This window comes from Lithobates pipiens, unplaced genomic scaffold (assembly GCF_037356315.1).
Source record: "Lithobates pipiens isolate NorthernLeopardFrog02 unplaced genomic scaffold, aLitPip1_a1.2 Scaffold_16, whole genome shotgun sequence".
NCBI lineage: Eukaryota > Metazoa > Chordata > Amphibia > Anura > Ranidae > Lithobates > Lithobates pipiens.
The window spans coordinates 209,590,179-209,604,063 of NW_027507748.1; the positions used below are offsets into that span (position 1 = coordinate 209,590,179).

At 44.1% G+C, this 13,885-nt stretch overlaps 1 protein-coding gene across 1 annotated transcript in view; it reads right to left on the minus strand.

Annotated features, from left to right (window-relative positions):
- The window catches only part of LOC143982335 (cAMP-dependent protein kinase inhibitor beta-like), a 164,531-nt gene that overhangs the window by 107,260 nt on the left and 43,386 nt on the right, over positions 1-13,885 (minus strand). The window contains exon 2 of the mRNA XM_077480965.1: positions 3,839-3,989. Within this exon, the coding sequence (XP_077337091.1) occupies positions 3,839-3,862 (24 nt within the window). The 5' untranslated portion in view covers positions 3,863-3,989. The remainder of the gene's footprint in view (positions 1-3,838; positions 3,990-13,885) is intronic.

Genomic DNA, 13,885 nt, shown 5'->3' on the forward strand with positions numbered 1-13,885 from the left:
AATTTAACTTTTACAGAGATGACATCACCCCATCTGATGAAAGCAAAATCTACACAGTTATGATGTCACATATTGCCTTCAATTTATCAGTTGAACTGTGTATGTTTCTGAGTTGTGTATGTTATGGTTTTAAACATGACTGTTTAACCCAAAAAAGGATATTTCTACTGTCAAACATAAAATGTTATACACCAAAGATGTTGGTTTGTTAAAAAACCCTTTTTGAACGCACATGTGAATGTGCTTTGAGTAAAATGTTTTATACTCAGCAATGTGTGGCTTATATTTTCAATGCTCAATACCAGTTTATGTAGTAAGTTGGTGTAGTTCACAGTGACAATGGGCGTATTTACTAAAGGCAAATCTTTGCCTTTAGTAAATAGCCCCCACAGTGCTCTAAAATTTGACACTATCACCTCACTTTATGGACTCAAAGCAATTCATTCATGGAGCTGAAAAGAATGATTATTTTTATCATTAATGCATTACATACATTAACAAAAAAAATATGTGTGTGCAGCAGACCCACAACATAATAAGAGCTGAAGAAGAGATTGTCACCTCATGTATCAAAGAAATTACGTTTGCACTATTGAAGAAAATGGCCCAAAAAAATAACATTGGAGAACCTAGGAGACAACTAAAAGAAACACAAGCAGTAAATCAAAGGAAATATTAGTTCAGTTTATCAAAAAATATTTATTTAAAAAATGTTTCACACATTGGCTGGCATATCAATGGACCCCCTGCCCACAAAGTACTCAACATAGAGAGAGAGAGAAAAATGGGTGGGATTATTGCGGTGCTATACGGATAAGAAAATTGTATAGTATAAAGGTAAAAAAAAGAAATTTTATTAAATATAGTAAAAATTAAACACAGTACTGGGGTAAATTCCAAGAAGTTTTTTGACAATACAGACATAAAATACTTTACAAACACTAATCATAGTCGGTCAATTAATTTAGATGAAGAGGTTCTTGGCTATGCTGGTGGAGTCCCGACATGTTTCGCCTACACAGAGGCTTCTTCAGGGGAGCCAAAAATTGACAGGAAATAATTTTTAAAAGAAAAAAAGAAGATTCACTGTAAACAAAATAAAACATAATTAGTGGATCTGGTCATAATGGTAAAAACACAGCCCAAGCCTTAGGATACGCTCACGAATGTCAGAACATAAGAATAGAAAAAGTAAGCTGAAAGAGCCAGGAATATGGGTCGATCAGGTAATCAATAGTATATACAAAATTATACCTACCAATCTCCAAATATAGGCCCCGCTTAAATACTGAAGTGAGGACACCTTTAAAGCGTGAAAAGCGCACCAGTCCCTGAGATCCCCAACAGGTGACTACAGGAGACAAATGGAACAGACAAAAAGTCCACATTCATTGAAGATCATGATGCCAGAACGGGCTACCAAGAGCGGTTTAATCAATAGAAACCAAAAAATGTTTTTTTGTATCCATAATACAATATAATCAAATAATGAGAAAAACCTACCAAAACAAGTTGGTGTTAAGTATATCTCGAATAGGGAACTAGAAATTGCAGGTAAGCAGGTCCGCAGAACAGTCTGTACTCAACATACTTCTGTCTAACTTTAGGGGGACAAGCCAGGACAGCCAGGTTCAAGTGCCGTCAGAGTTGTATTTTGAAATCCGGCCTCAGTCTCAACTGAGGCCACATAGTTTGTTGCATTTTTTCTGAGGTAATTGTGAAGAATGCAGCAGGCAAGTACAATATGGTTCAGTTTATATTTTGCCATGTGGCTTTCTGTCAGAAATAAGCAGAACCGGCTGATCATTATTCCAAATGCATTCTCCACGACTCTTCTGGCTCTGGCCAGACGGTAGTTAAAAACCCACTGGTCCGGGGTGAGGGTCCTCATGGGGAACGGCCGCATCAGATGGTCTCCCAGCCCAAACGCTTCATCAGCGATGAACACAAAAGGAAGACCAGCCACATTGTCTTCCGCAGGTGGCAAGCCCAAGCTGCCATTCTGGAGCCATCTGTAGAAATCTGTCTGGGCAATGACTCCATCATCTGACATCCAGTCATTCTTCCCCACGTCCACATACAAAAACTCGTATGTCGCCGACACCACTGCCAACAGCACAATACTATTAAACCCCTTATAATTATAATAGAATGACCCGAGTTGGGGGGTGGGACGATGTGGACGTGTGTCCCATCGATTTCCCCTCCACAGTTAGGGAAGTCCCACTGCTGAGCAAACTGGGATGCCACAGTGGTTTGAAGGAAACTGTGGAGTCAAACAAGAAAAAAAAAGTACTTTTGCACATAACATCGCAAGCAGATTAGACACAAACATTCTTGGCCAACATAAGTCTAACATTTATTGAAATGAGTATTTAAAGATAAAAGTATAAGGTCCACTTATCAGATTCCTCACCCCCTCTGATGGCCCATTGTAAAAATTTTAGGGAGTGGGGAATGTTTTGGACGGGTAACCATCTCCACTTCACTGAGAGCTGAATCCATAAATAATGTGGATTTACTTTGGCCAGTCCCTCCTTACTTACACTATAGGCAGCCCACTGGACAGGTAAGAAGTGTCATAATCCAAAAATAGGAATACACACTATACAAACTGAAACACATTTTTACATTCTGAAATTACCTATCAAGATAATAGGAGAACAAAACTTTAAACAGTACCATTTAAAAGTATTCAGGCAGGCCTTTGCACTACATGCTTTGATGAATTCATCCATAAATCTGACCACAAAAGAGGTAGCTATAGTATGTATGGGTTTGGCAAAGTCAGCAGATAGAGGATTGGTATCAGTTGACTTAGCGGTTGGGGGGAGGGAGGATTCCAAATGCGTTTTGGCCCCCTCAAAAAAAGTTTCTTGCACTCTGGCTGAATTTAAGCACAAAAATAACATTTGTACACATTTTAGGGGGTGTTTAGGGTAAGCACTACAATGGAGCTGACAAAATACATTGTTAAGTGACTAAGCTAGGTGTGTATGGGTCCAGGATAGCATGCTGGGGAGGTTAGTGAAGGCAAATATGCATGAAGGACAAAAATAAAAATTACAAATAAATACCACGCTAAACCTAATTCTACACTAGTACAACTAAAAATAGCTGCAGCTCAGTTTTACAAGATATACGTAAACACAATAAGGTAACAAAAGGAAAAACACACGCACATACATAAATACTGTAAATAAAATATAAACACCTATGAGTGATTAATTAATTGATTGCAATAGTAGTGAAAAAAGTTGATCTACCCCTCTAATAAATAAAACGTACCATAATTTATAAAAAATAATTCTAAATAACCAGTGTTAATAATAAAATTCAAAAAATCCCAGTGAAATTATAAAAATGTCCAATAAATGAAAAATAGTCCAGTGAAAACGTAATAAATACCTAAATTTCATAAGAATTCATGGAAAAATAAAAAAATATTAGATTAATAGTAGCAATAAAAATAAAATTTTAAAAATATATATTAGTGATAATAATAAAAAAAATAGTGATAATATAAGTGTAATAATAATGTAAAAATAAAAAATAAAATCTTCTGTGCAACCAAAAAACACCAAGGATCATGACCACCACCACACAAAATATGCGCTTACCAAAAGGCAAGCGATTTCATGCCCATATTCATTCTCCACAGCACCTCTTCAGACCATGATCACAGTAGGCTCCCTTATTCAATGAAAAAGGCCAGGACTGTCAACAGCAGCATGTGAAGCAGAAAGGCAATACTCGGGATCCCAGGGAAATGGAAAGAAGACTCACCATAGCATAATTCCGTATCATTTTTTTTATAAAAGTAAAGAAATACACTTACACAGAAAGCAGTAAAAACGCCCATAAAAAATGCCAGCTGGCATGCAATCGCCCGTCCAACCTACGCTGTATCGCGATGATGTCTGCATGCATGAAGGACAAAAAGGAACTGTAAAAGCTTCCAGCATGCATCAGGACAAAGAGGACGTTCACTGCAAATTACAAACATGGTAATTAGGGAATGATGTAATAAATACAATACATTAAATACATAGAATGTGATGTTAAAGGAGAAAACTTACTTTAACTAGTTTCTGACCGCCGGCCAAATGACGGGCAGGCGGCGCAACTATTGTGGCGGGAGGCCGTCATATGACGGCCTCCCATTTAAACAGGGAATGCGCGCGATCGTGCGCGCACATCCCTGTTTCTTCAGTGGCGGCATGTCACGGAGACACCGCTCGCCACCGTAGGGGGTGAACAGCCATTGGTTATGGCTGTTTACCACGTGATCGGCCGTGATGAAGTCACGGCCGATCACAGATGGTCACACCCCGACTGTGCACGGCGCATGCACGCGATCGTGAGCGCGCTGCGCGTGCACGTCGGTGGCGGCGTGTTCCCTGGGAACACTGCTTGTCACCAATGCTGGTAAACAGCCATTGGCCGGCTGTTTACCCACGTGATCGGCTGTGATCCTTTCACAGCCGATCACTAAAATGTAAACAAACCGCGGTAACGAGATGTTACCGCGTTCTCCTCCTCACACACCGATCGTGTGTGAGGAGGAGATTGCGGTAACATCTCGTTACCGCCTACAGTACACATCAAGCACACTGATTCCCCCCCCAATAAAGAGGACCTGTCACAACCCCTCATAGTACCTGTCAATCACAGTCCATCAGAGTACCTGTCACAGCCCATCAGAGTACCCGAGTACCTGTCCCAGCCCATCTGAGTACCCGAGTACCTGTCGCAGTTCATCTGAGTACCTGAGTACTTGTCCCAGCCCATCAGAGTACCCGAGTACCTGTCACGGCCCATCAGAGTACCCGAGTACCTGTTACGGCACATCAGAGTACCTGAATACCTGTCACGGTCCATCAGAGTACCCGAGTACCTGTCACGGTCCATCAGGGTACCCGAGTACCTGTCACGGTCCATCAGGGTATCCGAGTACCTGGCACGGTCCATCAGGGTACCCGAGCACCTGTCACGGTCCATCAGGGTACCCGAGTACCTGTCACGGTCCATCAGAGTACCCAAGTACCTGTCACGGTCCATCAGGGTACCCAAGTACCTGTCACAGTCCATCATGGTACCCGAGTATCTGTCACGGTCCATCAGAGTACCCGAGTATCTGTCACGGTCCATCAGAGTACCCGAGTACCTGTCACAGCCCATCAAAGTACCCGAGTACCTGTCACGGTTCATCCGAGTACCCGAGTAGCTGTCACAGCCCATCAAAGTACCCGAGTAGCTGTCACAGCCCATCAAAGTACCCGAGTACCTGTCACAGCCCATCTGAGTACCGAAGGAACCTGTTCCAGTCCATCTGAGTATCCCAGTACCTGTCCCAGTCCATCTGAGTACCCGAGTACCTGTCACAGTTCATCTGAGTACCCGAGTACCTGTCACAGTTCATCTGAGTACCTGTCACAGTTCATCTTAGTACCCGAGTACCTGTCACAGTCCATATGAGTACCTGTCACCGCCCTTCAGAGTACCCAAATACCAGTCACCAAGCCATCAGAGTACCTGTCACCAGGCCATCAGAGTACCCGAGTACCTGTCACGGCCCATCAGAGTACCTGAGTACCTGTCACGGCACATCAGAGTACCCGAATACCTGTCACGGTCCATCAGAGTACCCGAGTACCTGTCACGGTCCATCAGGGTACCCGAGTACCTGTCACGGTTCATCAGGGTACCCGAGTACCTGTCACGGTCCATCAGAGTACCCGAGTACCTGTCACAGCCCATCAAAGTACCCGAGTACCTGTCACGGTTCATCCGAGTACCCGAGTAGCTGTCACAGCCCATCAAAGTACCCGAGTAGCTGTCACAGCCCATCAAAGTACCCGAGTACCTGTCACAGCCCATCTGAGTACCCGAGTACCTGTTCCAGTCCATCTGAGTATCCCAGTACCTGTCCCAGTCCATCTGAGTACCCGAGTACCTGTCACAGTTCATCTGAGTACCCGAGTACCTGTCACAGTTCATCTGAGTACCTGTCACAGTTCATCTTAGTACCCGAGTACCTGTCACAGTCCATATGAGTACCTGTCACCGCCCTTCAGAGTACCCAAGTACCTGTCACCAGGCCATCAGAGTACCCGAGTACCTGTCACCAGGCCATCAGAGTACCCGAGTACCTGTCACCAGGCCATCAGAGTAGCCGAGTACCTGTCACCAGGTCATCAGAGTACCTGAGTACCTGTCACCAGGTTATCAGAATACCGAGTACCTGTCACCAGGCCATCAGAGTACCCGAGTACCTGTCACCAGGCCATCAGAGTACCAGAGTACCTATCTCCAGCCCATCAGAGTACCCGAGTACCTATTTGCAGCCCATGTCTCATAGAATATATGTTGGGGTGTTTGCTTTCCAAAATGGGGTCATTTTGTGGGTAATTTCACTGTCCTGTTGGTCCAGGACCTTCAAAAGTGTGATAGGTAGGAATGAAATGAGATGTGTCATTTATGCTCCTAGAATGCCTGAACGTACTACTTCAATGTTCGGCCTCAGTCTCTATGTGGCCAGGCTGTGTAAAAGTCCTACATATGTGGTATCGCCATACTCGGGAAGAGTAGCAGAATGTATTTTGGGGTGTAATTTTTGCTATATACATGCTATGTGTTAGAAATATCTTGACAATTTGACAATTTTGACAATTTTGTGTAAAAAAAATGCTTTTTAATTTTTTCCCACATATTCCAAAAACTTCTGGAAAAAAATTAACCGTTCAAAAGACTCATTATGCCTCACAGATTATACGTTGGGGTGTTTGCTTTCCAAAATAAAGTCATTTTATGGGAAATTCCATTGTCCTGTTACTCCAGGGCCTTCAAAAGTGTAATAGGTGGTTGAGAAATGAGATGCGTCAATTTTGCTCATAGAACGTCTGAAGGTGCTACTTCAATGTTGGTGCTCTGTATGTGGCCAGGCTATGGAAAAGTCTCAAACATGTGGTATCGCTGTACTCGGGAAGAGTAGCAGAATGTATTTTGGGGTGTAATTTGTTGTATGCATATGCTGTGTGTGAGAAATAACCTGATAATAATACAATTTTGTAAAAAAAATAAAAAATAATAAAAAAAAATCTTAATTTTGCAAAGAATTGTGGGAAAAAATGACCACTGAAAAAAACTCACCATGCTACTTACTTAATACCATGGAATGTCTACTTTGTAAAAAGGAGTCATTTGGGGGGTATTTGTACTTTCCTGACTTGTTAGTGTCTCAAGAAATGAGATACACCTGATGTACTGAAAGCCTGATCAGAAGTGATCAATTTTCAGCGATTGGCACCATAGTTTGTAGACTCTATAACTTTCACAAAGACCAAAGAATATATACTAATGTGGGTTATTTTTACCACAGATAGGTAGCAGTATAAATTTTGGCCAAAATGTATGAAGAAAAATTACTAATTAGCAAAAATGTATGACAGAAACAAAGAAAAGGGCATTTTTTTCACAAAATTTACGTTTTATTTTATTTATAGCACAAAAAATAAAAAAACCCACTAGTGATTAAATACCACTAAAAGAAAGCTCTATTTGAGTGGAAAAAAAGGACGCAAGTTTCATATGGGTACAGTGTTAGATGACTGAGTAATTGTCATTCAAACTGTGAGAGCGCTGAAAGCTGAAAATTGGTCTGGTCAGGAAGGGGGTGTAAGTGCACTGTATTGAGGTGGTTAATATAGTCCTTCTGCATGACCTGAATGATGGCAGAACAGGTCTCTGGAATAATGATCCCCAGAGCCTGGGGGGAGATGCCTGTCGAGAACTTGATGTCCTGCAAGTACCGCAAGGTACCGATGAGCCTCTGCTCATGAGTGATGGCTTGCCGCATGCAGGTGTCCTGCTTGGTAATATAAGGGGACAGCAAAGCCAACAGATGGTGAAAAACGTGGTCCGTCATCTGGAGATAATTCCTGAAATTATCAGGATTATTCTCCTGGATGTCCCGCAGAAAAGGCATGTGAGAGAATTGGTAAGGCTGGAGCAACCAATTTTTTGTCCATGAACTCCTCCTTGCCCTGTTCATGGACTGGACTTGGGTCAAAGGAAGAACTCCAACACCAAGCCCCCGCAGAGCACGAACTCTACGACGAGAACATACCTGCAACATGGCTAGAAAATGGTCGGCTGGTCAGAACGAACGAACAGAACGCACTGAAAATCAGAAAGAACCCGAGAAGAACGATCTGAAAATTAGCAACGAGTGGACAAGAACGCACTGAGAAACAGATACAAACTGACAACGTGCACTGAAAAACAGAACCCACAAATTGAAGAACAGATACGAACTGAAAAGCACGAGGCTGAAAAGTGCGAATCGTCTCTCACCAAACTTCTACTAACTGGCTATTGAACTCCCTTTTTATAGTGCCGTCGTACGTGTTGTATGGCAGCGCATTCTTGCCGACCAGAATTTCCGACAACATTTGTGTTACCGTGTGTATGCAAGACAAGTTTGAGCCAACATCTGCCTGAAAAAAATCCACCGTTTTGTTGTTGAAATCGTGTGTACATAGCATATGAATCTGAGTTCTAAGATCTCCCCATTTTTCAAATTTTGTTTTTTGAATAAGACCTCTTGTGTCATAAGCATCAAGCACCTGTTTCATAACTCTGTAAATGCTCTTCTGTTAGTGATATATTTAGCCCCTCATAAAAATGATTTATGTTGTACTGGTTGACAGAGCAGTTAATCCATTTACAGTCAGCTAGATTTCAGCCAGCATGAGCAACACTTTCTGAAAGCTAACAGTGAATCATCCTGTGCTAATCAATAGGCTGACAGATGCTTTACACTGTTGGTGCTACTTATCACTGTCTATCGTGAGCTTATCATATGTTACCAAGATGATTTTGAGGTTTATTGGAAGGAAATTTTGATTCTAGTCCTTATTCCTTTTTGAGTTTTTAGAAGTCATACTATTATTTATGAACTCATCAATTAAAGAGAATCTATAATGGTTGTGTACATACTATCTTTTTTATTGTCAGAACTAAAAAAAAAAAAAAATATATAAAAGATATACACATAAATGTACATATGAAACATTACATATGAATATTCTCTGATCTTTTATCCAGCCAGCATATGATACTCTAGCCTGTTCTTCTCATTCTGTATAACTTCTTATAATCAAAGTAAAAAGACTGTAGTTTACAGAGATCATTAGCCCGTACTAAAGTTTACAAATACAGTAAAACCTTGGTTTGAGAGTAACTTGCTTTGAGAGCGTTTTGTAAGACAAGAAACATTTTTAAATAAATTTTGTCTTGATATACAAGTAGCGTCATGCCACAACTGAGTATAACAGAGAACAGAGGCGTCTCCAAGTGTAGCAATATGGTTACATTTAATGAAGGTACAACATTTAACAATTCACATGGTTGATGATTAAAACAGGCACATCTAAGCATGCAGGCATCCGGGGTAAAGCTGTCCACATAGGCCATCCTTCTCACCACCATCGATGTCGTCCCTTCCACGCTGTGCTCCACGAGCTGTTTAATCGCTCTACTGCAGGGTAGTCTTCCAGGTAAAGATTGCAGACTGACATCGTTGAGAGCTGGCGGTGCAGAAGACCATCTATGTGGACAGCTTTACCCCGGATGCCTGCATATTTAGATGTTCCTCTTTTAATCATCAACCACGTGAGTTGCTAAATGTTGTACCTTCATTAAATGTAACCATATTGCTACACTTAGAGGGGCCTCTTTTCTCTTTTTTACCCTGTAGCTCCTGCTGGATTTTGCATCGAATGCCTTTGTGGAGGCTGTCATTTGTGGACGCACATTTTATGGTTACACAACCTATCACATTGCTATGCTTTTGGTGGTCAGTACAAATCTCCTTGACAATGGTTGTCAGTGTAAATTCCCCCTTACAGGGAGGTTATTGTATATTCCCCCTTACACTGGTGGTTGGTGTAAATGCTCCTATTACATTGGTGTGAGTGTAGAAATCCCTCTTTATACTGGTGGGTGGCGTAAAATCCCCCTTTACATGGTGGTCAGTGCAAATTCCCCCTCACATTAGTGGTCAGTGTAAATCCCCTCTCACATTGGTGGTCATTGCAAATTCCCAAATACATTGGTGGTCAGTGTAGAATCCCCCACTATTTACTTGCCAAAGATTTCCAGCTTTGCTCAACAAGATTCAGAATTTGCCACAGTGTAGTGCCTCCTAATTAATCCCCTCCCCCACCACTGCCACTGATCCCATCAACCCCCCAGCATTGCCACTGATCACACCCCCCTCCCCCAGCATTGCCCCTGATTCCAGGAGTCCTAAGATTACTAGGAGTTTTTTGTCTATTGATGGATCCTCTCACCTCCTCAGTCCATGGTGTGCAGGCAGTGAGGAGATGATGTGCTATAACCTTTAGCAACCAATCAGTGAGCATTAATGATGCACTGACCTCTTGCAGCCAATCATTGAGCAGAAAGGATATGCAATAACCTCTAGCAACCAATTAGTCAGCAGTATTAACATGCAATAACCTCTAGCAACCAATTAGTAAGTGGTAAGGATGTCCAGTATCCTCTAACAACCAATCAGTGAGCAGTATTTATGTAGAGTAACCTCTAGCAAACAAATAAACAAGAAGAAGTCATGTGATGTAACCTCTATCAAATAATTAGTGAGCCATAATGTGTGCTGTAACCTCTAGCGGACAGTCAGTGAGTGGTAATTATACACTGTAACCTCTGGCAACCAATTGCAATTGCTACCTGATTTGATTCAGTAAACTGCTATTTTTTTGTATGTCTCAGAGCAGGTGGAGAACGAAATTGCATGGAGGTGGCCCAAGAAAATGTTTGCCCAGGGTCCCTACAATAATAAAGATGGCTGTCAGGTCACCTTGAGGCCAGGTGACAGATGCACACCGTAGGGATCAGGAGTGCACTGCAAGGTTGTGGACCCTACGGCTGACTGCTGCGGACGGGGGTCAAGGTGATAGGAAGGCAGGGCCGCCAGAACACCAAGATAGATCCCCCCGGGGTTAGAGCGTAAGCGGAGTCTAAGAGCCAGCAGGTGTTCACCAGAGCCTCTAATGGTGAGGATGGATTTGGCTGCAACTGGCTCCAGGTCGCGACCCCCAGGGCCCCCCAGCTCACACCCACAGTAGGCAACAGGAGGATAGGGATGGTGAGGGACAAGCCAAGATCGGGGGCCACAAGCAGACAGGAATAGTCAGGGACACGCCAAAAGGTCAGGATCACAGGCAAACAGGGATAGTCAAGGACACGACAAAGTCGGTAACGGAACAACAGCAGAGCACACGGCAGGTAACAGGAAGCTAACACACAAAGGTTGATCCGCCGGGTTGGCCTGCAGTGCACAGGTTAATATAGAGTTCTCTGATAGGAGCTAGGGTGGAGTCATGCCAGAGGATGGATTACAAAAGCAGTCAGGTGAGGGTCGGCTGGTCTCTAGAGATGAACACATGGAAACAGGTAAGCAGACCAACTCTATTGCATAACCATGACAGTGCCCTCCCTCTTACGAGGCCTCCCCCTCCCCCGCCTGGGCCCAGGCTTAAAGGGAAACTCCAGATGGAACCTCCTAAACAGACTAGGAGCAAAGACCTCAGATGCAGTGATCCAAGACCTCTCCTCAGGGCCAAACCCTTTCCAATGTACGAGGTACTGAAGAATGCCTTTATGGAGCCGGGAATCCAAAACCTGACTAACCTCGTATTTTAGATTATCCTCAGAGACTGGAACCGAGGTAGGAAGAGGACGAGAGGACTTGAGGACTAAAGGCTTTTTAGGAATGGGTAAGGGCATGAGAAGATCAGGAGCCTGAGCAGGGTCCCCCAGACCCTTAACGATGAGCTGGGCATCCATAACAGGACCACCAGATTGGGCAGAGGTCAGTGGATCCCTGAGGTCAGGTTGGTTAGAAGGTGTCACAAGAGTCAAGCTGGAGAGCTGAAACACAAACAGAATGCAGAGAACCCTGAGAAAAAGATTGAAAACCCCACCTGGCCGAATGAGGTATTCTATCCAAAGGATGGATTGAGCCTCTTATGGACATAGTAGCAGTAGGGAGAGGCCAGGTCACAGAAGGTCCTGAACAAGAAGCAGGAAGCTCATTGGGCATGGGCTGGGCTGGCATAACTGGTGCAGAGGCCGACTGAATAGTATTGTCAGGTGTAGCGACCATCTCAATTGCATCACAGGGCATAGCAACTGTGGAACTTGCAGAGAAGTTAGCCTGGTTGTGCGTCCAAGGGAGATTAGGGACAGGCAAAAGTAAATGGTTATGCGAACTGGAGTGAATGATCGACTCAGGTTCATAGGTAGGCCCCTCATCCAGAGTACCACATGACCTAGAGAGTGCATCAGTCCAACTATTGCAGGACGCATCCCAGAGATCGCTATATACAGCGGGAAGAGCAGAAGATACTGGGATGGTGGTAACAGGAAGTTTCTCTTTTGGGGTACCCTTGAGTAGGCAGGAAGAGAAACAGGAGGAACCCCAAGCCAGGATCTGTCCAGCAGACCAGTCAACGTGTGGAGAATGGAGCCGTAACCAAGGAAGACCTAATATCATAGGAGATGAAGCCTTAGGTAAGACAAGGAAGGATATCCACTCCTGGTGGAGTGTCCCTACTGACATCTTAACAGGAAGAGTCAGGAAGCGGATAAGGCCCCCTGGGAGAACCGTGCCATCAATCGCCAAGACCACCAATGGCGTTGTAAGGGGCAAAAGGGTAAGTCTCATGGAGGATGCAGTTTCCCAATCCATGAAATTGGCAGCGGCTCTGGAATCCAGATGTGCTGAGACCGAACGAGAGGAAGCACCGACATGAAGCAACACAGAAAGGAGAAGGCGAGAAGGTGAATGTGATATTTCAGGGTCTAATACTCCACCTTCCAGATGTATTAGCCCTGAGCGTTTTTCCGGACGAAGAGAACAAGTGTCACGGAAATTACCTTTGGCCCCACAATAGAGGCATAGGCCCAGAGTTCTGCGCCTAGCACGTTCTTCGGGAGATAATTTAGTCCAGCCCAACTGCATAGGTTCCTCAGTAGGCAGGGGGTGCTCCTCGGATCGAAGAGTGGACTGGGGGCTCAGGCTGCCTAAAGAACGGGGAGTGCTGGCGTCTTTTTTCCAGGGCTCTCTCCTGAAAGCGAATATCGATCTGGTTACACAAGGTGATGACACTGTCCAGATCAGCAGGAAGGGATCTTCCTGCTAATTCATCCTTCACTCTATCAGAGAGGCCATGTAAAAAGGTTGCAACTAGGGCCTCATTATTCCAGCTCAATTCAGCTGTGAGGATACGGAACTGAAGAGCATACTGTCCCACAGACGCGGACTCTTGACGGAGACGTAAAAGAGCGCTAGCCGCTGAGATGACACGACCTGGTTCCTCGAAGATATTCCGAAAAAGTTTCAAGAAATCAGACAGGCTAAAAACCACTGGATCATTCAGTTCCCACAGAGGGGCAGCCCAAGCTAGCGCCTCGCTGGACAGGAGGGATATGATATATGCTACTTTTGCCCGATCGGACAGGAAGTTTTGGGGCTGAAGTTCAAAATGAATTGTGCACTGGCTAAAGAACCCCCTGCAAGCTTTGGAGTCCCCAGAGAAACGGGACGGAGCTGGCAGTAATAATGCATGCGTGGATGCGACTGGTGCGATAGGTGCAGCTGCTGACTGTACTTGAGGCTGCAGGTTCGGGGGTTCCCAAGGAGGCCTGTAGCTGCTCGAAGCGGGAAGCCAGATCTTGAAGGAATCACATCACCTGGGTCTGATGCGATTCTTAGGTCTCAAGTCTGCGAACTAAGCCCTGCAACGGATTGACTGTAGGAAGCGGCACATCAGCCGGGTCCATGGCTGATCAAACT